This window comes from Carassius gibelio, chromosome B3 (assembly GCF_023724105.1).
Source record: "Carassius gibelio isolate Cgi1373 ecotype wild population from Czech Republic chromosome B3, carGib1.2-hapl.c, whole genome shotgun sequence".
NCBI lineage: Eukaryota > Metazoa > Chordata > Actinopteri > Cypriniformes > Cyprinidae > Carassius > Carassius gibelio.
In genome coordinates this window covers 52,691,722-52,716,170 of record NC_068398.1, presented here as the reverse complement: position 1 = coordinate 52,716,170, position 24,449 = coordinate 52,691,722, and the positions used below count along the sequence as shown (strand labels likewise).

General features: G+C 36.0%; 5 protein-coding genes across 6 annotated transcripts in view; 2 read left to right on the top strand and 3 right to left on the bottom strand.

Annotated features, from left to right (window-relative positions):
• Positions 1-24,449, top strand: part of LOC127951933 (gastrula zinc finger protein XlCGF7.1-like) — a 201,111-nt gene that overhangs the window by 132,498 nt on the left and 44,164 nt on the right. The gene's annotated exons all lie outside the window — the stretch shown is intronic.
• LOC127951937 (gastrula zinc finger protein XlCGF7.1-like) overlaps positions 1-24,449 on the bottom strand; it is a 201,670-nt gene that overhangs the window by 168,802 nt on the left and 8,419 nt on the right. The gene's annotated exons all lie outside the window — the stretch shown is intronic.
• On the top strand, positions 7,007-8,492 carry LOC127951934 (uncharacterized). Its single transcript, XM_052550085.1, has 3 exons — positions 7,007-7,220; positions 7,324-7,508; positions 7,653-8,492. Exons 1-3 carry the CDS (start codon positions 7,140-7,142, stop codon positions 8,425-8,427), a joined length of 1,041 nt encoding a protein of 346 aa, XP_052406045.1. The 5' UTR covers positions 7,007-7,139; the 3' UTR covers positions 8,428-8,492.
• LOC127953098 (G2/M phase-specific E3 ubiquitin-protein ligase) lies at positions 9,337-11,651 on the bottom strand. The gene is made up of 5 exons (XM_052551992.1): positions 11,465-11,651; positions 10,902-11,080; positions 10,450-10,622; positions 10,149-10,363; positions 9,337-9,813 (listed from the first exon to the last, which is right to left on the bottom strand). The coding sequence occupies exons 1-5, from the start codon at positions 11,649-11,651 to the stop codon at positions 9,569-9,571; spliced, it is 999 nt and encodes a 332-aa protein (XP_052407952.1). The 3' UTR covers positions 9,337-9,568.
• On the bottom strand, positions 12,000-15,852 carry LOC127953097 (uncharacterized). The gene is made up of 8 exons (XM_052551991.1): positions 15,707-15,852; positions 14,661-14,783; positions 13,676-13,929; positions 13,482-13,574; positions 13,115-13,237; positions 12,878-12,983; positions 12,301-12,446; positions 12,000-12,194 (listed from the first exon to the last, which is right to left on the bottom strand). Exons 3-8 carry the CDS (start codon positions 13,907-13,909, stop codon positions 12,000-12,002), a joined length of 897 nt encoding a protein of 298 aa, XP_052407951.1. The 5' UTR covers positions 13,910-13,929; positions 14,661-14,783; positions 15,707-15,852.

The window sequence follows — 24,449 nt, the reverse complement described above, 5'->3', positions numbered from 1 at the left end:
ACAATCCCTACAATCTGTAATGTAAGACTCTAGAAAAAGAAAAGTACTTATTTTTATTACATCCACAATTTATATAGTTGTTCCAGTAATACCTTGAAGTTATAGTAATGCACAGAACCGATTAAACAAGGTACAATTCACAATGACGGTGAGAAAAAAAACAAACATGTTTTATTAAAAGAATCATTCTGAATAATTCATACATGAAACATGCACATCAGCACCACACTCTATTTAGCATAACACCGCCTGCAATAGGCTACTGGGTGAATTGGAATGTAGTAACATATTCCTAGTACACAGATTCCACATAGCCATTTCTCTCTAAATTGCTTTCGATATATAATCGAAAAAGTGTCTTAAATAAATGTTAAGTAATATAACGTAATAAGTCTGGTTCCAAATTTTAATCGATGTATTTCTAATGTATGCAATGCACACTAATGCTATTTAATTTGAAATGAAATGCCATCCAAACGGTAACTTTCCGGAGCTCCTACAACTAGCCCTAACCTTACACAATATCCATGTTATTTTTCACTTTTCGAAAATTGCGTTGAGTTTTATTGAAAATACATGCCTTTCCGATGTGATACGGGACGTGAAAAGGATAAAGAAAGAGCTCGGCAAAAGGCGGAATCGAACCCGGGTCCGTCGCGTCAAAACGTAATTGCTTGGCGCTTAACCATCTGCGCCACAGAAAACGATAGAAAATAATGTATTTTGGCATCCTTGACAAACACTACCCTACGTTTGTAGGCGGAGTTAAATAGTCCCTGTCAAAATAAAAACAAAATAATTATTAAAAATAGCCTACAGGAGCGTTTTATTTTCATGAGAGGGCAATCGAATGTGCCCATTCTCTTTTGTGTGCTGTATCTTCAAGTTTATCCGCCATAAACATTCATAAAATGTTGCACTCGTCATTAAATTATGCACATATCCAAAAAGGAGTTCATTGCTATGCACATATCCAAAAAGGAATTCATGATAACTAAAATAACAATTTTTACTAGTGAAAATGTAATTTTAGCATGTAACAATTAAGTTAAAGATATCAAGAATTATGTGTATTACTAGTTGTAATTTCATTTTTGATATGATAAACGCATTTCTGCATTTCTGATGACGTCATTTTTGATAACAAGAATACGTGTCGTTACTAGTGGAAATGTAATTGTTGATATCAAGAATTGACGTCGGTACTAGTAACGTGTGATTACTGATATCAAAAATAAAGGTCTTTACTAGTAAGAATTGTATTTCTGATATGTGAGATCGGAATTTCAACTAGTAAGAAAGTAATTATTGATATCAACAATTAAATTTGAATGGAAGCCTATGGTGACATTTAACTAGTGAAAATACAATTCCTGATATCAAGAATTAACATTGTTACTAGTGGAAATTGAATTGTTGATATCAAGAATTAACATTGTTACTAGTGAAAATTGAATTGTTGATATCAAGAATTAACATTGTTACTAGTGGAAATTAAATTGTTGATATCAAAAATAGCAGTTGTTACTAGTAGAAATCTAATTCCTGATATCAAGAATCAACATTTTAACTAGTGAAAATCGAATTGTTGATATCAAGAATTAACATTGTTACTAGTGACAAATAAATTGTTGATATCAAGAATTAAATTGTTGATATCAAGAATTAAATTGTTGATATCAAGAATCGACGTCTGTACTAGTAACCACGTGATTACTGATATCAAAAATAAAGGAGATCATGAATATTAATTAGATTTTCCTACACCCCTCGTTCAAGCGTCAGCATTGGCCAAAGATGGGAGAAGAACTTCCACGTGCAGAAACGGCTCCTCCTTTATTTAATTTATTTTTTCGTTGAAACTTCAAAATTATATTATGGCTGGATTATTATTATTATTTTTGTTTGTTAATTGTAAAAAAGTAAATTGATGCTGTTTCTTTTTATTGGCCACCAAGTCCTTCGGATAATTAAAAGGAAAAATAAACAAGGCATTCATTTAGTTTTAAAAGTGATTTCATGTCGTTTTTTCAGGCGTTTATTTTTGGTTTTATTACACTTTCTTCTTATACATCAAATAAAAAATAAACAATAACCAAAAGGAAAAACATTAAAGGGGATAATGCATCATACAAACGTTTTACTGGACTTTTTTTTTTTTTTTTTTTGTAATATCGCTGGCTACCTGAATGAGTCATGTCCTAATATGCATTATGAAGCAGCGGTGGACAAGAGGAATGATAAAGTCTATTGAACCTCTTTCTCATGTCTGTCTCAGCCATTTCAATGTTATGAAAGCCCATGAAACCTTGGGCTTGGATTTCACCAGAGCTTCACATTTTGCCACTGGAGTCCTCTTCCAGATCTTAGAGACCTTGTGCTCTTCCACCTTCCATTTGACGATGCCCATGCTTGACCAATCCATCACCTTTCACCTCAGCTTCTTTAGCAATGCAGTGGTCATCTTGAAGGTGTGTTTGGGGTTGTTATCCTGTTGGAATACTTCCCTGTGGCCCAGTCTCCAAAGGGAGGGGATCATGCTCTGCTTCAGTATTTCACATTACATGTTGGCATTCATGGTTCCCTCAGTGAACTGTATCTCCCCAGTGCCGGCAGCACTCATGCAGCCCCAGACCATGACACTTCCACCACCATGCTTGACTGAAGGCAAGACACATTGTCTTTGTACTCCTCACCTGGTTGCCACCACACGCTTGACACTAATCTGAAGGGAATACGTTTATTTTGGTCTCATCAGATCACAGGACATGGTTCCAGTAATCTATGTCTTTAGTCTGCTTGTCTTCAGCAAACTTTTTGCAGGCTTTCTTGTGCATCATCTTCAGAAGAGGCTTCCTTCTGGGACGACAACCCTGCAGACCAATCTGATTCAGTCTGAGCACTGACAGGCTGACCCCCCACCCCTTCAACCTCTGCAGCAATGCTGGCAGCACTCATATGTCTATTTCCCAAACACGACATCTTGAAATGATGCTGAGCATGTGCACTCAACTTCTTTGGTTGACCATGGCGAGGCCTGTTTTGAGTGAAACCTATCCTGTTAAACCACCATGCTGCAGCTCAGTTTCAGTGTCTTGGCGATGTTCTTATAGCCCACGTCATCTTTATGTAGAGCAACAATTCTTTTTTTCAGATCCTCAGAGAGTTCTTTGCAATGAGGTGTCGTGTTGAACTTCCAGTGACCAGTATGAGAGAGTGAGAGCTATAACACCAGATTAACACACCTGCTCCCCATTCACACCTGAGATCTTGAAACACTAACGAGTCACATGACACCAGGGAGAGAAAATGGCTAATGGGCCCAATTTGAACATTTTCACTTAGGGGTGTACTCACTTTTGTGGCCAGCGCTTTATTAATGGGTATGTGTTGAGTTATTTTGAGGGCAGAGTACATTTACACTGTTATACAAGCTGTACACTCACTACTTTAAATTGTAGCAAAGTGTAATTTCTTCAGTGTTGTCACATGAAAAGGTATAATAAAACGTTTACACAAATGTGAGGAGTGTACTCACTTCTGTGAGATACTGTATATTTAATCAAGTTTGTTTTATTGGGGTAAATTATCTACAAGCTTTAAACATATTTCTATGCACACCAATAATATTAAACTACTGTCGCTACACTACGGATATACACATTTATTGCATTTATTTTCAATTCAGCCAGAAACCTATGAATTATGATGGATCATCAGTTAAACTTCACAGACCACATTGCTACAACGAGCCGGTCCTGCAGATTTGCCTTATACAACATTAGGAAGATTAGACCCTTCCTGTCAGAGCAAGCCACCCAACTTCTTGTCCAAGCTCTTGTTCTCTCCAGACTGGACTATTGTAATGCTCTCCTGGCTCTTCCTGCATGTACTATCAAGCCTTTGCAACTGATCCAGAATGCAGCAGAAAGGGTTGTCTTTAATGAGTCAAAAAAAGCTGACGTTACTCCTCTCCTCATCAAGTTACACTGGCTACCAGTAGCCGCTCGCATCAAATACAAGGTACTGATGCTTTCCTACAAGACGACCACTGGCACGACACCAACATACCTAAACTCTGGTTAAATCTGGTTAAATCATATGTGCCCTCCAGAAGTTTGCACTCTGCAAGTGAACGACGCCTTGTGGTGCCAAGTTCAAAATCGCTCTCACTGACCTTTTCCTGGACTGTGCCCAGCTGGTGGAATGACCTCCCAATCTCAATTCGTACAGCTGAGTTTTTACTCATCTTCATGAAACATCTTAAGACTCATCTTTTTCGCCAGCACTTAACCAACTAATACTAGCACTTTTCTTTCTTTTCATATTTAATATAAACAAAAAAAAACCTGTCTATGCGTTCTGTACTAGACTAACTGAGACTTGTCATGGCACTTGTATACTGTTGTTGTTCGCTTGTACACCTGACTGCTTCTATTGTTCTCATTTGTAAGTCACTTTGGATAAAAGTGTCTGCTAAATTATTAAATGTAAATGTAAATAAAACTGAAAAAGGCTTAGAAGAATCCTTATAATCTGAAAACTTAATACCACAGCCTTAATCTTCCAGTTGAATTGGCTGATAGTTTGGAATTTGATTTTGGCAGGGGCTATTTGAATACAATGAATTATATTTACACTAAGTGAAAATAGCATATTTTATAAGCAACAGATTCTATTTACACTTTTTAATAAATATGAGTATTTTCTTACAGTAATAGTTTGATGCTGTTCATGCTACTTAGTGCAAGTAGTGCAAGTTGGTGCACCTCATTATTGTTGTAGGCCACATTATAAAACAGTATAGGCTACAATAATATGATAGCCTATTGAGTGTAAATTATAATTTTTATTTACAAATGATTAAATGGACACTGCCCCTACAACTAGCCCTAGCATTACAAAATATCCACGTTATTTTCCACTTTTCGATAATCTCGTTGAGTTTCATTGAAAATATTTGCCTTTCGATGTGATAGGGGACGTGAAAAGGGTGAAGAAAGAACTCGGCAGAAGGCGGAATCGAACCCGGATCTGTCGCCTCCAAAAGCGATTGCTTTGCGCTCTACCATCTGCACCACAGTAATCGACAGGCTACAAACGTCTTTTTGCAGTTTTGAGAAACACTACCTAACGTTGGTAGGCGGAGTTAAATAGCCTCTGTCAAAATAAAATAAAAATAATTATTAAAGACAGCCTACAGGAGCGTTTTATTTTCATGAGAGGGCAATCGAATGTGCCCATTCTCTTTTGGGCTCTTTATTTTGTCGTCTATCAGCAATAAACATTCCTAAAGGGTTGCACTCGTCATTAAATTATGCACATATCCAAAAATAAGTTCATTGATATGCACATATCCAAAAAGGAATTCATGATATCTAAAATAAAAAATTTTAATAGTGAAAATGTAATTTTAACATGTAACAATTAAGATAAAGATATCAAGAATTATGTGTATTACTAGTTGTAATTTCATTTTTGATATGATAAACGCATTTCTGCATTTCTGATGACGTCATTTTTGATATCAAGAATACGTGTCGTTACTAGTGGAAATGTAATTGTTGATATCAAGAATTCAATTGTTGATATCAACAATTAAATTGTTGATATCATGAATCGACGTCGGTACTAGTAACCATGTGATTACTGATATCAAAAATAAAGGTCTTTTATCGCAAGCCATTTTAACATTTAAAAGTTAAGTTTGACTATCCGGAATTAACATTGTAGATATCACCAACGTCTTTCTGACTAGTCGTAATTACATTTTGGATAGTTGGAATTTTAATTCAAGATATCTGTAACGTAATTGTGACTAGTCGAAACGACCGATAGAGATATCTATAATGCAGTTTTGACTAGGCAAAACTGAATTACAGATATCTGCAATGACGTCATTGAAAACGACATTTAACTCGTCACACATCTTAAATGACAATTGCAGATATCTGTAATTCAGTTTTGCCTAGGCAGAATTAAAGTTAAAGATATCTCAAACGTCATTATCACTAGTGTAAATTTTTGTGCATGACGTTGCTCTATTTTAGATATCCATAAATACGCAATTTCCCTTAAATGGGAAGGGGATCATTTCCTTATTTATATGAACAGAAGAAGAAAGAAGCAGTCATGGCGTTGGCTGTAATCGAAAAAAACACCAGAAAATGGCATGAAATTCAACGAGCCCTCACACAGGGGATTTGTGGAGAGAGAGAACGTCGTTCTATTGAAAACTGTGAAAGAAATCTCGGAAGAATTGAGCATTTGCTATCACCAGACACAAACAATGAACTCAAAAGCAGTTTGGCTCAACTGAAAACTCTAATAGACGCACATTTCCATGCTGGGGAAGAGAGACGTTTCTCTGTCAGGCGCATTAGTTCAGGTGAGTCTATCACTATATTCATGTTTTATCATATGCATTAACATTAAAGGGGAAGTCCGGCCGTTTTTAACATCTATGGTTTTCAGAGGAACACGTGAATGCTTTACTTTGCGCGGAATGTTTAAACACAGACCACTACTTTTTTTTTATGTTTAAGTCCATTTACTAACTTTTTTATATAGAAGAATATATGATCATTTAACATGGGCCATGTTAAATTATCATATATTCTTCTGCCATAAACAGTATAGAAACCATAAAATAATTAGACCACCATTTACTTGCATTAAGCAACTCTATTGTTATTTTTATAATTAGCATTAATATAATTGTTATATAATGTATTGCCACACTTATATAGCCTATGTGAAATATATTCTCAGAAAACTGAACATTTGGCGTTGTCAGTCTTTTATTTGTGCTTAATGGATAAAACAACGGCGCCGCGCATTTATGGCTATACTAATTAGAAATAATTCTTTATATTTATTAATATTTGCTTATTTGTGCAATCATTAAATGTGTTGGTCTTACACCACTGTTAAAAAATAAACAGTCCAATGCTGCTTAAACGCTTAAACTTAGTTGACTTTTTCTTTTTGTAGGGAGAAGAGCCATTGATGTTACCAGAGAACACATTGAATTTCTGCTGAAGCAAGGCCATACAATTTCAAAAACTGCTGAAATACTGGGATGCTCCTCATCATTTTTGTACAAGAAGTCAAAGTTGTTGGGTATCCCTTTTAGAAGTATGCTGTCTGCAATAGATGATGGTGAACTAGAACAACATGTGAGGCAACTTCAGAGCCAATATCCTAATTCTGGAAATGAGGTAATTGGAGCTCTTCATCTTTAGGCTGTATTTAATTCACATTTGTGTGCTATTGTTTTGTGAATATCATGCCAATTTAGATATTTTGACAAATCTGTTGCAGATGATAAGAGCCCTGTTGCGTGCACAGGGTGTGCTTGTTACACGGTCCAGGGTGCGTGAGATGTTGACACGGGTCAATCCTACTGCTGCTGCAAGGAGATGGAGCCAGACAGTTGCAAGACGTGTTTACCATGTACCTTACCCCAATAGTTTGTGGCACATTGATGGGAACATGCGTCTCATAAGGTTATTATTACCATACTTGTCATACTTTTTTAATATTTTGAAAATAACTTCAGCAAGTAAAAAAAGTTTACAGCTATATTGTTTCCAGACGACTGTCAATGGTATTATAATCTTCAAGTAATATTTGTTTTTCAACCTTTCTAGATGGGGTTTTGTGATTCATGGTGCAATTGATGGATACTCCCGTCTGATTACTTACCTCAACTGCAGCACAGACAATCGTGCCACAACAGTGCTTTCTCAGTTTTTGAAAGCAACATGCCTCTATGCCCTACCATCAAGAGTCAGATCTGACCATGGTGGTGAAAACATCCTTGTGGCTTTATTCATGCATCTAGTTCAAGGACTTGAACACAGAGGATTCATAACCGGACGATCAGTTCACAATCAGAGAATTGAACGCCTTTGGCGTGATGTATTTTTGCATGTGTTGCAGCACTTTTACCTTATGTTCTACTCCTTAGAGGATTCAGAGGTTCTAAACCCAGATGATGATGTCCACAGACTTTCACTGCATATTGTTTATCTTCCTGAGATTCAAAAAAGACTGGAGCAGTTTAGACAGGCCTGTAACCTCCATCCGTTGCAAACAGAAAATAATCACACACCATCTCAACTCTGGACAGAGGGCATGCTCAAAAACATTGCAACAGACAGCACAGCTGTCAACAATGTCTTTGGGGAAAATCCCTACAGCGACCAAAACATTGATGCCATCCTAGCACAGTATGGAATTCAAACACTGCCTACACTTGATGAGGAAGAGTTCCCAGCTGTTAATGTAGAGCCACCTCAACTCATCCTCACTCAGCAACAACAGACATCTGTACACAATGCAATCCAACACCTTTCTGATCTAAAGTTAAAATATCAGGCTTGCTGTACTGCTATTATCCGTATTTTGCAAACACAGGTATAGTCCAATTCCAAGCCCAGAGACAAAAGTTAATTGGCTGCATCTATTATCCAGGACTGAAAGACATTAAGTTTTATTTTCTGTTAAAATAAGGTGGTATGGGCAGTGCAGCTGATGGAGCTAATGCCAGGTATGCTAGATTTAGCACACTTTTGGTGCTGTGTTATGTTTTTTTTTTGTAGTACTGTTGGCTGACAATATTTGTATTGTTCCTTTCTACTCCCGTGGTGTTATAATTTGTAGAAAAAGTGGAAAAGCATCTAATTAGTATGAATGAGATTTAAAATGTTGAACAAAACTCTTAATGTATTAAAAATTGTAAACATCTTAAGGTAAAATGGAATATTAGTTAAAAGACAAGATTTAAAAATGCATGAAAAAGAAAATTCAATATGAATCCTTGGAAAAATGGAGAAGGATCCAACTATTTTGAATGGGGATTGAAAAGATGAATAAAAAAGATGATTAAACTGGTAATGTATGAAAAACATAGAATGTTTAATGGCTTGAATGAGAATTTTAGATTAACAGTGGAGGAGAGAGGTTTAACTGCCAAAAACACCCTAACTTCAATCCACTAATCGGAACAGAGACCGAGTCGTGATGGGGACAGGTTACTATGATAAGCAGTTGAGGTTGACATCCAGCCAGACTTTTTGTTTGCCTTCTCTGTATTCATTAACATGTACATTAACCAAACATACTGGCTGTTATGAGTGATTTCAAACTCACTGAATTATAAGCCCAATAATTTCTTACAGTTGGTTAATAAAGGATATCTAATTCATTAGATCAACCTCAGTGTCATCATAGTAACCATGAACTATAAGCCCAATATGTGTCTCGTAAAATCTAAAGAAAAAAAAAAAATACATTTTCAAAACAAATAAGATAAACATAACTTAAAAATAATAATAATAAAAAAAAAAACTACACAAGTTTGAGCTAGCTCAAAAAGCTCAATATTGAATAACCGCCATCAACTGAATCGAACTGTTACTCACGCAAAATGAACAGGATTACTGCACCTAAATTTTTTGTTGAAGTGACTTGCTTCAACAGCATTCTGTTCAATAACTTTCAAGCAGAAACATAGCTCAAGTGAAAACTGAATTTCCATTAATACGTTTTACACACAGTGACATCATGCAAGTCCAAAGGTTGGAGCTTGCAAAATTCCCTCAATCATGTGTTGTTTGAAGGCTTCATAGGAAGAGTGCAGTGGCAGGCGGAGTACAAGAATACAAGTATTTGCTTCTGGGAAGATTCTGTTGCCCTCATGAAGGAACTGAATTTGTGGACGGTGTGGAAATCCCAGTGGAGGCACTGTTGAAGCTCCAGATGTAAACTCCAATACCTTCTCTAGGGTGACTGGACTGCATTCTCCTTCTGTAACACAAGAAAGTGGTGAGAAACACGCATGTTGATTTTATGTTAAGGCCATAACGTCTAGCCCTAACCTTTTGAATGCGTTACTTTGGAGCAATTTGCACGCTGACAGAGGACCACAAAAGCCTCAGTCAAGTACATTTTTGGTAAAATATTACAACACAATATGAACAAGTTTAAGGGAGCTACCCACGTTCAAACAACCAGACTTCACAATGTCACTTCAACTATGGCATTTTCAGCATTTATTTTCCTGCCAACCAGGACAACATAAGGACCACTAATAATGATATTTATGAAGTCTGTTATTATAACTTGTACAATAAATAGCATACCTTCAATATCAATTAACCAGTCACGCCAAAAGCATATTGTCATGTTTTCTCGGTCTCTCCTGTTGCTGCCTTGCACAGAGAAGTCCACATCAAATAAAGTGCATAGGTCCTTCGCCTGCAGTGGAATCTCCTCACTGACAAACATGTTGTAGAACACTGCTGGATTCTTCCTCAGCTCCTCCAGTAAACCAAGTGTTTTTAACCCCTCAACAAACCTATAAAAACATTTTAGAATGTGTGAATCGTCCTGGGCAAATGACGGTTTCATTTTTCAGACAGGTAAGAGAGGTGAGGCACTTACTGGTCCAGGGCAGTCGCCAATCTTCCATTGATGAAGAAGTCTGCAGCTGACTGGACAAGGGAGTCCTTCTCCTCCAGGCTGGACACATGTCTTAAGGCACCTATAATGCTGAGAATATCTGCTGCCTCTGCAATTACGCTGTTCGCCTCTCGGACTGTTGTTGCTTCCTGTATCTAAAAAAGACAGACAGAGGAAAAAAAAAAAAAAAAAAAATAGTGAGTGGCTTGTAAAGATACCTTCCCTATATAAATTAGATGTTTAAGCAATAAAGCACTCGTGTTCATGAGAATGTTCATGGATATCCTCACGGCTGTGGTTCAGCCGCAGACACGAGGCTGAAGGCCAAGTGACACAGGTAACATGAACACGTTTGAAGCGATTCATAAATAATAGAAAATAAGGCTGTGTCACTGTACTGTACATTCAATGTATAACAACTTTCTCCTGCTTACTTTTATTAACTGTTCCCTGAAAGCATGGTCACAAACTTCATCCACCCTGGCCGGTGGTGTTGGTATCCCACAGATTTGATTGAAAAGTCTTTCGGAAAAGAAATGTGGACCGACTCCTCCATGGACCACACACACAGCAATCATTTTTGCCACCCACATGTACAGTTTAGTCTGCAAAGCTAAAATGAAAGAAATAACAGTAAAATCTTGCTCTGCTGTAATGCTTGTTAATTTAACACCTTAAAATGCTATGATTCATATTAGTGCTACTACAAATAACTTTTTATTGCACATTTCAAAACATGTTTCAAAAAGGTGATTCAGTACATTAAAGAAATGAAGAATCATGGAAAAATCCTAACCAAGAGTTAACAAATTAAGGCAAAATAACTAAACAAAAGACGATACAGACAAACACATGAAGAAACCTGCCCAATACATAAAACATACAGAATAAACAAATCAGACAGGAGAAATAAGGGAGCAATCATGTTTCAGTGATGTACATTTCTAGAATTGTGCCAGTTGAAGGAGTACAGTCCTAAGAATTTGGGCTTCCCTACCTTGAGTATCAAGAGACAACTGCCGGTCTTTCTCGTGTCCCTCAAAGATATTTGACTGGTGGACGGCCCTCATCAACAGCCTTAGGTACTCTCTTGTCGGGCCGCCTTCATCAACTGCCCCTTCACCATTGTCATCTTCATCCACAGAACCTACGCTTGAATGCCCGCAGGCTACAAAGTAATACATTATCCCTGCACACATTTATTTGGTTGCTTGTTGGACAGAATCTCCCATCAACTTTGCTGACCATTTTTTTCAATATGGTCTGTAGATCAATCCTGCAAACAAAGAAGTTCATGCATTTTAATTTTAACCACCTGATTAAATATAAAATGATATAGAAAATGAAACATCTACATACACTAGAAAAATATAAAATCAAGTTAATGAGAAAAACTCACTCATCCACAGGTCCTCCGAGGTGATGTGTTGATACAGGAGGCTGATTTTGTGAAACCGACTCATCTTGTTCATCAAGAATAATGATTGGTTCTTGGACAGATGAAGGAGAGAGTGATGGTTCATCATAAAGAGTCAGGATTTCTTGTGGTTGTGAGAACAGAGTGAGCGGTGGCTGGGTGGAGGGCTCAGGCAGCAGAGGGCGGGTGGAGGGCTCAGGCAGCAGAGGGCGGGTGGGGGGCTCAGAGAGACTTGGCTGGGTGGAGGTCTCAGACAGTGATGACTGACCGTGAGATGTATGGTGTAGGGCATAAGCTCCATTTGGTTGATCTGAGAGAATTTCCTGAAGACAAACATGCATAATACATGAGCTTGCACAAATCAAAACACATTCAGTTTTCATTCGAGTCAGGAAATAAAAATGCAACACATTTACCTGTACATCCTTATTTGAAAACCAAAGCACATATAGAGTTGAGGATGCTTTAATGCCATGATCCATTATTGACCCAGAGGAACTACTCTCAACTGATCTTGATGATGCAGCTTCTTGCACCACAAAGATTTCACTGGCAATATCATCTTGTCCCACAAAGTCAAACAAGATATAAAAAGATGTGAAAGTCAAGTTTTACAACCCATTGAACCACTGAGAAGACACTTGATATTTTCTTAAGCTGAACACACATCACCTGGATTGGCTCTGACAAACGGAATTTCCTCATATTGGTGTGTCCATTTGGATATTTAAATTTGATCAACACCCCATCTGAGGGTTCCTCACATGCAGACATTCGCTGACGTCTTGCCTCAATAGCCTGAAATGTGATCTCATTTAAAAAAAAAAAAAAAAAAAAAAAAAAACCCCTTCCGCTAGTTTATCAAACTAATTTATTATAGACAAACCTTTTGACATCTTTCCTCACAAGCCTGATAGACTAGTTTCTTCCTCTCCTATTAAAATACCACATTAAAATGTACACATGCATTATGTAAGAGAACGTAAACCATACATAAAACTTGGAAGCATGGAAGCATTACCTTCTCCTGATCCACCAACAAACTTGTATTATACTCCTGGTCTTGCTGGGCACGTATTGCTCGCCATTCTTGAAGAGCCTAAAGCAAAAAATAAAATAAAATGAATAAATAAAATAAAAAAGGCATTGCTCACAAATCACCATTAAATAGTAGGCTACAGGCACATAAAATTAATAAATACTATTCTATACAGTGTCAAAATTGGTTACCTGATTTGCAACCACACTTTGAGCTTGGGTACTCTCAGCCACAGGCGTGGTCTCATCTTGTACCGGAGCAATTGAGAGTGGTGGGAATGAATTTATGGATATGGCAGAGGATGTGGATGCCACCTGGTAGTACACAGAAAATCCAAATGATTTCACCTTCAGCAAGAGAACACACACTCATAGTGGAAACAAAATACAACATTAGAAAATATCCATAGGTAGAAAAATTACACACATATACACATCCAGTCTAGCTTTTAAATGTTTTTTATACATATACATATATACATATACATATACATATACATATACACACACACACACACACACACATCACTACAAAATTCATAGTGGACATAAAATGGACCTGATCTGAAACCACTTGTGAGGTCTCATCTACTGCTGGAGCTGCGAGTGGTGGGAATGAATTCAGGGACATGGCAGAGGGTGGTGATGTTACCTGACCATAGAGAGGGTAACTTCAGTTATAGGTATAGACATTACAGAGAACACATTTATATGATTGTAGTATGATATAAATCCCTGTGTATAATTCCATACGTGCAACACAGTGGCTCGTGGCACGATGTAAAGCCTGCTTTTGCCAACAACAGCTTTAAGTTCCTTCACAGAACTAACTTGCAATTTCTGGATCTTGCGTCCTTTGCCTGTCCTTGCCAATTCAAAGCCTACCAAATTTAAACTGATGCGAGGGTAGCTTTGGCAAACAAAGTTGTTTAATTCAGATAAACTCCAGTTTAACCCAATCTTTGAGTTGGTTCGTCCGGCCTCCATTGACTCGTGCACAGGTTTTCCTAAGAATGGAAGTGTAAACATCAGTATAATCGGTTCCTAGTGGCAAAGTAACATTCATTAGTTGCTACAAGATCTTTCAGGACTCATATTTTCAGACATAAACCACAGTGTTGCCAAACCCAAAAAGTAGATATGTGTGACTACCACAGTTAACCTAAAATCATTTGTGTTTCTACTAAGTTTACAGCTTTGAAACTAAACGAACCCTACACTCCTAAGAAAATTGCATATGACAGAAGAAAGAGCCTGGTCTCACTCACACGGCAATCACACATTTGACCATATGTGAAAGAACATTAACATACAATATACGGTGTAGCTTACGGTCTGAATGCACCACCCAGATCCTCACACTAACCATAACCACCATTGACTAACTTCAGATAGCTGATGCAAAAGGATTCATTGGGAGGTATTCCTGGACACTTTCAAAGTGACGCCTTGGCATGAGAAAGTGTTGCATAGGTGTAACTATTAAAATGGCAACATGGAAACGCATCAAAGAGTAAACTTCTCTGCAATATTTCTTTAAAACAAATGCTAAGTGTATTAATAGTTTCCCAATTCCCAATTTCCCAATATAGACACAGTATAACAAATCGGACCATACAGGCTCAAGCGAACATAAAATCCAAAGCAGCTCATTCCATAGCTTTCTTTGCAAGAAGGTTAGATAATAAGGTGTAAAAGTAAATAAAACAATTCTTATCTGCTTCAATCTCATGTTTACCTAATCCATGTTTAGCCAGTTCCTCAAGTTCTATTGTGGGGGGCAGAAAACCATTATCTGGCCCTGGAAGGAGGAAAAGTTTTGCTTGCCAAATAGGGTTTTCTCTGCGGCCACCAGATCCTTCTGTAAAACACAAATACATAATGGTCAGCAGTGATTCTTGGTTAAAATGTTCCTGTGCGCCTATTTATGAGAGAGATTCACACTAATACACTTTAATAATGATGCTGACATGCATGATATTCTTGTGATTTTAAATGTACAAGACTATTTATGAAACTTTCCATGTTATCATGTCATGGAAGCTGATCTTTAAACACAATTTTTTTTGTTTCAGACTCAAACAATAGGGGAGACTTTTATTCTTATGAAGATGTTATTGAACTATATGGTTTAAATGCATCAAAACAGAACTAAATTAAGCTTACAAAGACTATTTGAATATGAATGTCCCTCAACTATAACTAATATATATATCTTATGATTTACAGTTATTATTGTCATCACTTCAAAAAAAATCCCCTCCAATAAAAAAGCTTTACGTTTTATAAATGTAATCTTTAGTTTTTCCTTTTCTCTGTATCCCCACGTCCATGGTTCTGTATTCTGTAAAAAAAAAAAAAAAAACGTGGGGTAGCCACATACTGTGCTAACAAAAAAAACGTCTTTTAGGCAAACTCGTTGTACACGAACAATGTTTTCCATACTCGAGTTCATGTGTAGGGACCCTTATAATACTACAAGCAAAGTGTCATGTTGTGTCGAGCCTTCTTGATATTTGAAAAAAATAGCCATTTAATGTGTATTTGCAGTAGTTCTAGCCCCTAGCGAACCCATTCAAAAAGTCATTAGACCGTGAAGACAGTTAATCTTAAAAGTACAGTTTTTGTCGTCAATATCATTTTAAATGAACGTTTGACTCCAGTACATTCACACAAAGACCCTATAATGCATTTTGGCAACTGTTTTGCTTTAAGTTATTAAACAACTACCCCGAACTTCTGATAGCACATTAGCAAATATGATGTTAAAAAAGAAACAAATACCTCGAACACGATGTATTCGCCGGCGAAATAGTCGTCTTGTTGTGGAAAGTAAGGTTGAATCATTACTCGCCGCCAGCTCCTGTCTTGCACGGGCTGCAGCATTAAAAAGACGATTAAAAATTGCTTCGCCAGCTGGCTGCTCCGACATGGTGCTAATCAGTGCTAATTACAAGTTAGCAGGTGCAATTTGAATGATTAGAACAACACGCTCTGCTCCCGCCTAAAGTGCGATGCGAGCCTAATTTGCATAAAGATATCTGCAACGTCATTTCGCCTAGTCAAAACTCTAATTCAAGATATCTGTAATTACATTTTGACTAGGCTGAATAAAAATTACAGATATCTCAAATTTCAGATATCTCTAATCAAATTTCATTTCAAGATATCTATAACTTGATAATAGATATCTACAATTAAATTATGACTATCCCTAACTCCAGTTTGAGATATCTACAATGCCATTTTGATTAGTCATAATTCCAGTTACAGATATCTACAACGTCATTTCGCCTAGTCAAAACTTAATTTAAGATATCTGAAAAGGAACATGTAGATATCTTGAATTGACTTGAATTAAAGATATCTTGAACTGGAGTTATGACTAGTCAGAATCAAATTGTAGATATCTCAAACTGGAATTACAGATATCTACAATTCAGTTACAGATATCCGTAATTCACAAAGTGGATATCTGCAACTGAATTGTAGATATCTGTAATTATAAACCCCATACAAATGAATGGTGAAAGTGATGTCATTTGTCCTAGGAATAATATCTTTAAGGATATCTGAAATTACAATTATGGATAGGAAGAATGTAGTTGCGGATATCTGAAATGTTCTTTTTGACGAGGCAAAACTGAAATACAGATATCTGCAACACACATCCAGTCTAGCTTTTAAATGTTAAAACGGCTTTCCATAGTCTTTACTAGTAAGAATTGTATTTCTGATATGTGAAGTCGGAATTTCAACTAGTAAGAAAGCAATTCTTGATATCAACAATTAAATTTGAATGGAAGCCTATGGTGACATTTAACTAGTGAAAATACAATTCCTGATATCAAGAATTAAAATTGTTACTAGTGGAAATTTAATTGTTTATATCAAAAATAGCAATTGTTACTAGTAGAAATCTAATTCCTGATATCAAAAATTTACATTGTTACTAGTGGAAATTTAATTATTGATAATCAAGAATTAACATTTTTACTAGTGGAAATTGAATTGTTGATATCAAAAATAGCAATTGTTACTTGTAGAAATCTAATTCCTGATATCAAGAATCAACATTATAACTAGTGAAAATCGAATTGTTGATATCAAGAATTAACATTGTTACTAGTGACAATTAAATTGTTGATATCAACAATTAAATTGTTGATATCAAGAATCGACGTCTGTACTAGTAACCACGTGATTACTGATATCAAAAATAAAGGAGATTGTGAATATTAATGAGATTTTCCGACACCCCTCGTTCTAGCGTCAGCATTGGCCAAAGATGGGAGAATAACGTCCACGTGAAGAAACGGCTCCTCCTTTATTTATTTGTTTTGTTGAAACTTGAAAATTATATTACGGCTGGATTCATTTTTGTAAATCGATGCTGTTTCTTTATTTTTTTGGCTACCAAGTCCTTTGGATAATTAAAAGGAAAAATGAACAAGGCATTCATTTAGTTTAAAAAAATAACTTCAAGTCGTTTGTTCAGGGTTTTATTTTTGGTTTTATTACACTTTCTTCTAATAGCCTACATCAAATAAAAAAATACAACCAAAAGGAAAAATATAACAGGTAATAATGCATCATACAAACATTTTACTGGACTTTATTATTATTATTATTATTATTTGGAACATCGTTGGCTACATGAATGAGTCGTGTCCTAATAGGAATTATTTTTATATAACATGTTGTCCGGTTCTTGAAGCATCGGTGGACAAGAGGAATGATAAATAAATTTACACTGTTATACAAGCTGTACACTCACTACTTTACATTGTAGCAAAGTGTCATTTCTTCAGTGTTGTCACATGAAAACGTACAATAAAATATTTACAAAAATGTGAGGGGTGTACTCACTTCTGTGAGATACTGTATATTTAATCAAGTTTGTTTTATTGGGGTAAATGATCTACAAGCATTAAACATATTTCTATGCACACTAATAATGTTAAACTACTGTTGTTACACTACGGTTATTGACATTTATTGCATTTATTTCTATTAAATAAATCCTAACAATCTGGTTCCCTCTAGTGGTAATCCATCTAAACGTAATATCACAGCCTTCATCTTCCACTTGAAATTGGCTGATAGTTTAGAATTTGATTTTGGCAGGGGCTATTTAAATACAATGAATTATATTTACACTAAGTGAAAATAGCATATTTTATTGGCAATAGATTGTATTTACCCTATTTAATAATATGAGTATTTCCTTACAGTAATAGTAGTTTGATGCTGTTTGTGCTACATAGTGCAAGTAGTGACCAATATGTGGACCTCATTATTGTAGTAGGCTACATTATAAAACACTATAGGCTACAATAATAACATATTGAGTGTAAATTATAATTTTTATTTACAAATGATTAAATGGACACCGCACCTACAACTAGCCCTAGCATTACACAATATCCACGTTATTTTCCACTTTTCGATAATTTCGTTGAGTTTTATTGAAAATATATGCCTTTCGATGTGATAGGGGACGTGAAAAGGGTGAAGAAAGAACTCGGCAAAAGGTGGAATCGAACCGGGTCCGTCAAGTCAAAAAAATAACTGGTGCGTGCTTTACCATCTGCGCCACAGGATACAACAAAACAGCAATGTCTTTTTATATTATTGTTTAACACTACCAGACGTTGGTAGGCGGAATTAAATAACCTGTGCCAAAATAAAAACAAAATAATTATTAAAAATAGCCTACAGGAGCGTTTTATTTTCATGAGGGCAATCGAATGTGGCCATTCTCTGTTGGACTCTTTACCTTGTCGTCTATCCGCCATAAACATTCATAAAGGGTTGGACTCGTCATTAAATTATGCACATATCCAAAAAGGGGTTCATTGATATGCACATATCCAAAAAGGAATTAATGATATCTTAAATTACAATTTTTACTAGTGAAAATGCAATTTTAACATGTAAGAATTAAGTTACTGATATCAAGAATTAAGTGTATTACTAGTTGTAATTTCATTGTTGATATGATAAACGCATTTCTGCGAGTGATGACGTCATTGTTGATATCAAGAATACGTTTCGTTACTAGTGGAAATGTAATTGTTGATATCAAGAATTCAATTGTTGATATCAAGAATTCAATTGTTGTTATCAAGAATTCAATTGTTGATATCAACAATTGACATGTTTAAATGTTAAAATGGCGCCAAAACTATTACAGATATCAAAATGCATTTGTTACTAGTTACAATTCTAAATTCACATATCAGCTTTGTATTTCTTAATAGTAGAAATATAATTTTTGATATCAACAATGACATTTTTACTAGTAAAAATGTGAATTCTTGATATCAACAATTTAGTTGTTACTAGTTGAAATGTTAATTCTTGATATCAAAAATTTAATTGTTACTAGTGACAATGTTAATTTTTGATATCTGAAAATGTAGTTCTGATATCAACAATTGGGAGGGTAATTTCTGATATCTAAAATGGCTTTCTTACTAGTAACACTTATATTCATGATATCAGAAATGAACATTGTCACTAGTGACAATTAAATTGTTGATATCAAGAATTCAATTGTTGATATCAAGAATTAAATTGTTGATATCAAGAATAGACGTCTGTACTAGTAACCATGTGATTACTGATATCAAAAATAAAGGTCTTTACTAGTAAGAATTGTATTTCTGATATGTGAAGTCGGAATTTCAACTAGTAAGAAAGCAATTCTTGATATCAACAATTAAATTTGAATGGAAGCCTATGCAGGGTTTCCCATACATTCATTAATCTGTGGCGGCCCGCCACAGTATCAACGCTGACCGCCACGGATTGATTCAGATTTTTTAAATATTTAATATGGGTACAATTGTATTTTATTGTAGATCTGCGCGCTGCTTGCTCCCTCCCTCTCACAAACTGACAACGGAGGCACGCGCGACTAGCCCCTCCTCCTCGAACACGATCTTAATCAAAACATGAGCATGTGTTAGTTAGTGGACCGATCACCGGTGCTTAATGCTTATTCCCCCAGCGAAGATTCCAGAGTCAATGGCAACGGATATCACCGCAACCAGGCTAGACATTATATTATTATTATCTCCAGGTTCAGGTTTGTGTGTGTCCACCTCCAGGTCCAGTTTTGTGTGTGTGTGTGAGCCTGTGTGTGTCTGAGTCTGTGTGTGAGTGAGTCTTTTTGAATTTTGAATGTGTGAGCCTGTGTTTGAGTGTGTCAGTAAGTTTGTGAGTTTGAGTGTGTGTGTGTCCATCTTCAGGGCCAGGTTTGTGTGTGTGAGCAAAATTTGCAACAAGAAGTCTGTGGAGCAGTCATAGCATAGAAAGTGTAACAATGGCATAGCAATGTAGCAATAGCAATGTCTTTAAAGGGATAGTTCCCCCAAAAATGAAAATTCTACCTCAAGTTGTTCCAAACCTTTATGAGTTTCTTTGTTCTGCTGAAAACAAAGGAAGATATTTGGAAAAATGTTTGTAACCAAACAGATCTCGGTCCCCATTGACTACCCTGTTATATATTCTTCCTACTATGGAAGTCAATGGGGACTGAGATCTGTTTGATTCTGTCATTCTTCCAAATATCTCCAAATATAACCAAATTATCCCTTTAAGGTATCTGACACTAAGTGTTGGCAATGGAAATGTGTACTTGTCATATGATATATATATATATATATATATATATTTAACTTAACCCCCCCCCCCCCCCCCCCCCCGGTCCCCAAACACCACACCACCGCAAATAGAATCTAATTCTGTGGGAAACACTGCTATGGTGACATTTAACTAGTGAAAATACAATTCCTAATATCAAGAATTAACATTGTTACTAGTGGAAATTGAATTGTTGATATCAAAAATAGCAATTGTTACTAGTAGAAATCTAATACCTGATATCAAAAATTAACATTGTTACTAGTGGAAATGCAATTGTTGATATCAAAAATTCTAATTGTTACTAGTGGAAATGTAATTGTTGATATCAAAAATTAACATTGTTACTAGTAAAAATTGAATTGTTGATATTAAGAATACATATCCTGCGAATGAATAAAAGTTAATTTGGCTTGCCATAGACTCACCTTCTTTTCATGACTATGAAAATTGTAGATTCACACTGAAGGCATCAAGGGCTATTTGACCAAGAAGGATAGTGATGGGGTGCTGCGCCAGATGACCTGGCCTCCACAGTCACAGTCACCGGACCTGAACCCAATCGAGATGGTTTAGGGGTGAGCTGGACTGCAGACAGAAGGCAAAAGGGCCAACAAGTGCTAAGCATCTCTCGGGGAACTCCTTCAAGACTGTTGGAAGACCATTTCAGGTGACTACCTCTTGAAGCTCATCAAGAGAATGCCATGAGTGTGCAAAGCAGTAATCAAAGCAAAAGGTGGCTACTTTGAAGAACCTACAATATGACATATTTTCAGTTGTTTCACACTTTTTTGTTATGTATATAATTCCATATATAATTCCACATGTGTTAATTCATAGTTTTGATGCCTTCAGTGTGAATCTACTTTGTTATGTATATAATTCCATATATAATTCCACATGTGTTAATTCATAGTTTTGATGCCTTCAGTGTGAATCTACAATTTTCAGTCATGAAAATAAAGGAAACTCTTTGAATGAGAAGGTGTGTCCAAACTTTTGGTCTGTACTGTATATATATGTATGCATATGTATGTATGTAGTGTGTATAATCGTATGTACAGGTACATCTTAGTAAATTAGAATGTCGTGGAAAAGTTCATTTCATTAAAGGTACAGGTTTCGTTAAAGGGGGGTGTCCATGGCGGCCTGACAAATTTCGATGTTTCGCCATGAAAAAGGAAGTTGCTGTAACTCAGACATACAATGTCCAATCTGCCCCAAACTTCACATGTTACCTGCCACGAGAGGACGCACTACCAGAACAATAACAATCACGTGGTTTGATGACACTAAGGAGGAGCGTGGAATGATGGGATTTGTTGTCTTCTACCCAATCGCTGACGGCCATCAATCAGGCGGAAAGATAAATCGTGGATTTTTACGAGTTAAAGTTTTATAAATGTTGTGTTTGATGTCATAATTTTATTTATATTGAATTAGACCCGAGTAATGGAAGGATTACAACTAATTTTTTTAATCATAGATGTTAGAATATTTGTCTAATTCGATGGTGTGATAACAGCACAGTTTCAAGTGTTCAAATCAATAATAATAAATTTTATTTTGAACTTACCAATATCATTTGCAATAATGATTGATTCATATTTCTGTAAATAAAAACTGTATTTATTTACATTGTTTAATTTGTCAGGGGAAATAAGGCAGTGTAAATAAAGCAGTAAATAACCAAATGCAACAACACCGCACCTACATAAACTTTAGTCATTCAAACAAAAAAATTGGGCATACATATCAAACGCGAGTTCAACAACTTGCACGAATACATTACATACAAAGTCAATACAAAACACGATCAGACTAAAGATCAGACGCGTCCTCACGCGGATCTAGAGACGCGATGCCCTGTGTTTGGCGTGTATGCCCCATAATATTAATCTTGTTGATCATTATAATAGCATACGTGGGAGCTGTCCTTGTCGACAAAACCAGTGGCAGATGGTAAACAGTAATTATGTTACATAAATAAGTAACACAATCCACCATAAAACGTACCAGAAGAAATATAAGGAACTGCTTGAAGCAAGCTAGTGGTTTGCTGGATGCTAGACACTACTTCCACATTTGTCCACGACACTGTTGTCATGTGGTTTCTACGTCAGTAAAGGCGGTAACAAAGGGGTAACTAACGTCATTGACAGGTGACTGCACTGCCCCGTGTCACTGTTTAGAATGGGAATTTTCTCATGATTTACAAGTAGTTAAAAACATTAGAGATATTGTTAGTAATCAGCTGGACAAAATATATAACACTAGCCTAGTGGTTTTTGGACATTTTACTGCAAATATCTTACAGATTGTACCTTTAATTCAACTCAAACTGTGAAACTCATGTATTAAATTCAATGCACACAGACTGAAGTAGTTTAAGTAAGATGATTTTGGCTCAAATTGAACAAAAACCCACCAATTCTCAAAAAATTTGAATACTTCATAAGATCAATAAAAAACAATTTTAATGAACTGTTGGCCTTCTATAAAGTATGTTAATTTACTGTACATGTACTCAGTACTTTGTAGGGGCTCCTTTTGCTTTAATTACTAGCTCAATTCAGCAAGGTATGGAGATGATCAGTTTGTGGCACTGCTGAGGTGGTATGGAAGTCCAGGTTTCTTAGATTGTGACCTTTAGCTCATCTGCATTGTTTAGTCTCTTGCTTCTCATTTTCCTCTTGACAATAGTCCATAGATTCTTGATTCTAGATAGAAGTCCAAATTAAACAATTCCCCATCGGTAAGTACACATTGATGACATAAGACAAGAAACAAGCGTTGTGTCATAGCCTCATCAAAAATATACCTGGAGTTTTGTTTTATTTGTGTTAGTAATCCTTTGTTAAACTCTTCTGCAATCAAAACACTGACCCATACTCTAGCAAATTTCACAAGGAGATTTCAAATAAAGTTTTCACCATGGCATTCCTTAGGGCTCCTAAAGTAGTTTAACATCCCGAACAAAGCTTATTAAGGAATCTTTCAGAAAATATTTTCACGAAGAAGAAGAATAAAACAGAATTAATTTGCAGTACATTGCTTTTTATTCTTTTTTTTTTCCTGTAAACACACAACTTATACCTGGGAAACAGCTTTATAGTTTATGCTGTGAAATTGTAAATAATCCTTCGAATAAAGTGCTCTCTCATTCAGTCATAATTAGGCTGCAAGACTGAATTATGAACTGGTAAACGACAAACTGATCAAAGAAAATGTTTGTAAATCTTTAAATGTTAACTGTTAAAAAGCAATGTTATTAGCTTTTAGTTAAAAAGCAATGTTATTAGTTTTTACGACTAAACATTTGCAAACAACATTGTACTGGAGAATCTGCACAAATAAAAGTCTTAAACAGTTCAGTAGTGCAGTTTACAGGTTACTCTTCTGTTTTGAAGGCTCAAAGTAAAGTTCTCCCACACTTTGGATGACTTTGTTCGATTAGTTTTATCTTCCGCTTTTTTCTTTTTCTTTCTCAAGCTTACTCCACTGCCGTCTGTCTCCACCATCTCGCTGAATGCTGCAGACGCAGTTCGGGAAGCACGTGACATAAAACAAGGCCAGCTATTGGCTATTCGCTACTTCTCCTGCTGTATTGGCTGAATAAAACCTGCGGTGGCTCATTACTGCCACACTTTGGTCACCGCAGATTTAAAATATGCACAAAATGAGCCGCTTACGGCAAATAAAAGTTGTTTAGCAACTAATCGATGACTAAATTAGTTGACAACTATTTTAATCGATTAAATCGATAAGTTGTTTCAGCTCTATACACAACCATGTCCAAGTGATCTAAGGGCGTGCATGCTTCCTGGTGTGTGACGTGTGCGTGTTCTGTCTTAGTCTGCGCCCTCAGATCACTTTG